This window comes from Camelus bactrianus, chromosome 17 (assembly GCF_048773025.1).
Source record: "Camelus bactrianus isolate YW-2024 breed Bactrian camel chromosome 17, ASM4877302v1, whole genome shotgun sequence".
NCBI lineage: Eukaryota > Metazoa > Chordata > Mammalia > Artiodactyla > Camelidae > Camelus > Camelus bactrianus.
The window spans coordinates 3,577,111-3,582,855 of record NC_133555.1 but is presented as its reverse complement, the minus strand read 5'-3'; the positions used below and the strand labels follow the sequence as shown (position 1 = coordinate 3,582,855).

The 5,745-nt window shown below is 56.4% G+C and overlaps 1 protein-coding gene across 1 annotated transcript; it reads left to right on the top strand.

Moving 5' to 3' along the window:
- The first annotated feature begins 258 nt into the window (after positions 1–258).
- On the top strand, positions 259–3,496 carry TRH (thyrotropin releasing hormone). Its single transcript, XM_074344113.1, has 3 exons — positions 259–500; positions 1,411–1,638; positions 2,308–3,496. The coding sequence occupies exons 2-3, from the start codon at positions 1,419–1,421 to the stop codon at positions 2,817–2,819; spliced, it is 732 nt and encodes a 243-aa protein (XP_074200214.1). The 5' UTR covers positions 259–500; positions 1,411–1,418; the 3' UTR covers positions 2,820–3,496.
- Positions 3,497–5,745: the final 2,249 nt, after the last annotated feature.

The following is a 5,745-nucleotide window of genomic DNA, read 5'->3' as shown; positions in this document are numbered from 1 at the left end:
CGCTCTGTCTCTCTGTGCGTCTCCCAGTCTCGGTCTCAATCTACTTCCGATTCTCTCCTGTGTGTATCTTTTTATTTGTGTTTCTCTCATTATCTCGCTCTTTGTCTGCTACACGAATGTTCTCTTAGACAACAGACCTTCGGAGCTGGGTGCAGAAACGAACCCGCGCCAGCACCGCGTCCCGCCGCTTGCGCCTCTTCGCTCCCCCTTTCTCCCTCCCCGCCGCCCCCGCCCCACATTTCCGGCGGTGCGGGCGGGCTGGGTACCCACGGGGCCGGCTGCCGTCAGCGCCCCTTCCCGGCGGCCGCGACCCCTCCCCGCTGACCTCACCCGCGCCGCCGCTAGCGCGGATATAAGCAGCGGCCCCGCCGAGCAGCGGACAGGCGGCGCGCCGGGTCCTGCGAGCGCTCCCCGACTCCTGACCCGCCGGCTCCAGACCCCGACTCTCCGGATTGGAGCCCCAGATCCCGGACCGGCCCCGCGGAGCTCGCGCCGGGCAGGTAACCACTCGCCCCTCCTGCCCCACAGGCGGCGTCCGCAGCCCTGGACAGGGGGCCCCTTGCCCGCCCTCGGGCGCGCCCCGGGGAGAGCGGCGGCGTGTACCCCGGGTTTCCCCCGGCGCGGGCTCACTGGCGGCGCTCCCTCCGGGGCGCGCACGGCCCGGCGTCCGGGGCGCTCGCGCTGGGCGCCGGGGGAGGGCTGGCGTCGCACGCCCACCCGGGTGGCCGCTTGCGGTCCGCGCCGGGGCTCTGCGGCGGCGCTAGGCAGCCAGGGCGTCGGCGCGAGAGCCCGGGAGTTACCATTCGAATCCGACGTTCGAAACAGAATTTTCGCGGTGGAATCGAATCTCAGCCTTAGAATCTCGATCTCAGCGCTAGAAATAGGATTTTAGCTGTGCAATTAACGTGGAAAGTAGGATCTTAGCGTTAGAATTCGATTCCTAGCCTACCACAGAATCTTAGAGTTAGAAACAGAACAGCGTTGCAAACAGAATGTTTAGAGGAGTGACAGAGAAGAACGTTGCGTTGGGACCCTTGGGGAGAATTTTAGCCTGCGGCGCGGCAATTGGCATCCTGGCCGTCGGGCCTGCGCTACAGTCTTGGTTTACGCTCCTGGCGTGTCACCCCCAGCGCGCTGAGAAGTGGCGGTGGTGACGGGGCTCCCAAGGTCTCCGGGCTCGCGCGGGCAGAACGCAGCGCCGGCAGGCCCTCCAAGCACCGCTGTGAGGACGCCCAGAGCCCAGGGCAGAGCCTCCTGCCCTAAGGTGGCAGGTAGTTCTGCTCCCGGGAGGGTGTTTGAACGGCTGGTTCCCCAGCCTTGGGGACCCGCTGGAACAGCAAAGGGGGCGATAGAGCGGGCTGGGAGGGGGGCGCTGCGCACTTATGCCGTCTCCCTGTCCTCCCGACCCAGACGCCGCAATGCCCGGCCCTTGGTTTCTGCTTGCCATGGCTTTGACCCTGACCCTGACCGGTGTCCCGAGTGGCCACGCACAGCCAGAGATGGCCCAACAGGAGGCAGCTATGGCTGCCGAGCACCTGGATCTGGACAACCTCCTGCGCCAGGCAGAGCGATTCCTCTTCCTCCAGGAAGACCTCCAGCGGCTTCGAGAGGACCAGGACCAGGGCGATAGCGACTCAGGTGAGCTGCGGGATTGTCTCGGGCTGCGGTTTGAGAGGAGGACAGGAGGAGGCCGAGAGAGTCAGGAGAAACCCTGACAGATGCAGAGGGGAAGGAGCGACTTGGTCGTCCAGCCTCCTGACTTTCAGAAGCTCAGAAACTCTCCTTGGCCACACTCTCGGCAGGTTGTGAGTTGACCCCTTCCTGGAATCAGATTCCTCTCCCATCTCAGCCCTGGAAATACCTCACAGAGAGCAGATCTTCAGTGGGAAAGATTCTGTGTGAGAGACAGTCTTTTTGTGGTGACAATTTTAATTACCACCTACTGGGCACATATATGCCAGTCACCACTCTCAGCACTTCAAACACCTTATCACACTATTTGATCTTCCTAACCACCTCTTCCATAGGTACTGTTAATATCGCCATTTTACACAGAAGAAAACTGAGGCTCAAAGAGGTTAAGTGAGTTGTTTATGCACACAGCTTAGGGAATGGCAGAGCTGGGACTAGAACCAGAAGCCATGCCCCGACCATCTGTGTGAGTGTGTGTGTCTATGAGGCCTGAGAGGCAGGCGCAAGCCCCCGAATCAGGGTGAATGGTGTGGGAATCTGTCTTGACTGGGAGGAAGGCTAGAGTGGGCACCCAGGGGCCAGGGGCGTCCCTCATTGGCCTCTTTCCTTTCCCAGAGTCCCAGATCTTTCAACCTGACTGGTTCTCGAAGCGTCAGCATCCAGGCAAAAGGGAGGAGGAGGCAGAAGACGGAGTTGAAGAGGAGGAGGAAGAAGGAGGGGCTGCCGGCCCCCACAAGCGGCAGCACCCCGGCCGGCGGGAGGACGCAGCCGCCTGGTTGGTGGATGTAACAGAGCAGAAGCGCCAGCACCCGGGCCGGCGCTCCTCCTGGCTCGGGTACACTTTCACCAAGAGGCAGCACCCAGGCAGACGGCTGGTGGATCCCAAGGCCCAGAGGAGCTGGGAGGAGGAAGAGGAGGAAGAGGAAGAGGCGGGGGAGCTGATGCCTGAGAAGCGCCAGCATCCCGGGAAGAGGGCCCCAGGAGGCCCATGCGGGCCCCAGGGATCCTGTGGTCAAACCAGCCTTCTGCTGGGCCTCCTGGATGACCTGAGCAGGGGCCAGGCCGAGGAGAAGCGGCAGCACCCTGGGCGGCGAGCGGCCTGGGCCCGGGAGCCCCTGGAGGAGTGAGCCTGTTTCCCGCAAAGTCCACTTGGGGTCTAAGAATGTCTTGAGCCCTGTATGCCCTACCCCTCTGTGACCCCTCTTTCCTTCCTCCTGAGATGCCTGACCATACACCCAAGCTCCCTGTATACACACACATCAAGCCCCTGGCCTCGCCCGCCTAGTTCAGGGACATGAGAAAGCCAGCCTATGAGTTAAAACCCCATATTACCCCACTTTGTGCCCCTGACAAGGGAGCAGATCCCAGAGTCCCTCTCCCCTAACCCCGTAGGCCTGCTCACCTCCTTAGCCCTGGCTAAGATGACCCTGCTGTGTTTTCTAAGGGATCCCCAGAGTGGGACAGGGTGCCTCTGGAGTGAGCAGCCAGCGAGCGTGGGGTGGGCTTGAAGCTGTCACGTCCAAACCCAGCTCCCACCCTTGCCAGGACTGGCCACGTGTAAACTTCACCCCCAGGACCCAGGAGCTCCTCCTCTTCCTGGGCATCCTTTTGTCGGGGGGAAGAGCCCTGACCCATGGCTGTGTTCTGCTTGGGGGAAACACTGTTGGTGGTGCTGTGCTGTGTGGTGGCTGAGGGAATACGCATGTGGAGGAGAATGTAGACGTCGCCCTGGAAGCTTGTATATAACCCTCTAGGCACCTCTCCCTTATCAGTGATAGTCATCCTGCTGATAATAAAACGTGCATCTAGATAATCTCCGTGGTTGCAGTTCTGTCTCAGCTGGTGCGGGATTTCTCTTTTCAGCATTGAGGGGGGACAGGCCCACAGCTCCCCAGCTCTGCTGAGAAGGGAATCCTGGGTGATGACAGGTCCTTTCCACTGGCCCCATCTCAGAACAAGCTTGGCAAGTGGTCAGGGGCTCTGGAGCCCATTTGACACCTGGGGAAACAGCCCTGGAGAAGAGGAAGGGCTGGCGGGGAGACACACAGCTGGTGGGGTTGGAGCCGCGGGTGTGAGAGCAGCTCAGGACCCTGCCTGGAGTTTGCCTCATTGGTGAGAGGGCTGGTCTGGCTCAGGCTTGTAATCACCATTGTTCTGCAGCAGGAATCAACAGTCTGTGTCATCCGGCAGGCACAGTGAGGACAAAGGACCAGGCTGTGGCTGGGGACTCAAACCAGGGGCTTTCTGGGGCTGGGTAGGGAGACAGCCTGGGTGTAGGACAAGAGGGAGTGGTGGAGACTTGGGCAAAAATCAAGAGGCCATCTGAAGGCACTTAAATCCAAACACTTTGACATCATGTGAATCAAAGGATGATGATAGTAACAAATACACAACACTTACTATGTTCCAGGCATTTCTTAAGCACTTTACATATATTAATTCTTTTCATCCTCACAATAACCCTAGGCGTTACTATTATTAGGCCAAATTTCCTAAAGAGGAAACCAAGGCACAGAAAGGTTAAGTAACTTGTCTGAGCCCATTCATTTGATGCCTCTGACTTAAACTAAACTCTGAGATGTCCTCAGGCCTTGGACTCTGAATTAGACACCCTCTGTTTGGTGGGTGGCTGGGCTATTTGGCTTTTCTGCAAACAGCTATTGGTCACCTTTTGGCGGAGGGAAAGGAGGTGCTGGAAGGGGATCTGAGACCCAGCTTTTCACCTCAGTGAGCTACAGTCCAGGTGGGGTGGGCATGGAGCGAGACTTGGGGTTTATAAAATACATTCACACCCATCATCTCTGCTTATATTCCCAGAAACCAGCTGGAAAATTGAGCATTTGATGGATTTTCCCATTTTCCTCACTTTCAGATGAGGGAAGGAGCACAGAGGTGACGGCCTCTCCCGAGGTGCCTGCAGGTAGAGCCGGCCTTCCCTCCAGGCCCTTTGGGCTCATAGTCACTGGCACCACCAGGGAGATCAGGGCCCTAGAAGGAAAACCCCCACTCGCAGACCCACTGCAAAGGCAGACACCCTAGTAGAGGTAACAGGGACCGCTTACAGAGCACTTCCTGGGTGCTCAGTGCTTACAGACACTTTCCCAACTGACCCCACGGCCGCCCCAAGAGGATGGCTGTCATGTCCTTTTGCAGTTGAGGAAAGCTGAGTTGCACTGAGTGTGTGTAAATGAAGTACTCCCCCAAGAATACACCCCACCCTCTCTTCCTTCCAAACTTGGCTGGCATGGGGGTCGTTACCTCCTCAGATATGGGGCCATTTGAAGAGCAGCCCACTCCCCCAGACACGTCATGTTTTCCCCTCTGCCCCTGAGAGTGATCAGACGAGTGCAGCATGATGGAAAGGGTCTGGGCGTTGGCTTCAGTCCTAGACAAATAAGTAAACCAATTTGAGCCTCAGTCTTCTCATCTGTAGTATGGGCACAGTAATCCCAACACCTTTCTCAGAGTTGTAAGGATTCAGCGAGATAGAGTGATATGTGTCCAGCTCCCCGCATACTCCCTGGCACAAAATAGACCCTTGAGAAGTGGCATCTTTAGCTCTAGTGATCCCAGAAGGGACTCAAACTTGAGCCTTGCTGCCTCACTTGTCCCTTTCTTTGTTTATCCTCTAATCACACACAAAAAAAAGAAAAAGAGAGAAAAAAAAAAAACCCAGATGCTGGGGCTTTTGTTGCAAGTCCTTGCCAGGCATTGGGGCTTTATCCTTATGAAAGTCTAATAGATAAACAACAAAGTCCTACTGTATAGCACGGGGGACTGTAGTCAATACCTTGTAGTCACCTGTAATGAAAAATAACACGATACTTATGTATATGTCTGACTGAGACATTATACTGTATGCCAGAAATTGATGCCACATTGTAAACTGACTATACTTGAATTAAAAAAATAAAGAAATAGAAACAAGAAAATGAATTTTAAACAGACTCTCCAACATAGTAAACAATCTTATGGTTACCAGGGAAAGGGGGTGGGAAGGGATAAATTTGGGAGTTTGAGATTTACAAATGTTAGCCACTATATACAAAAATA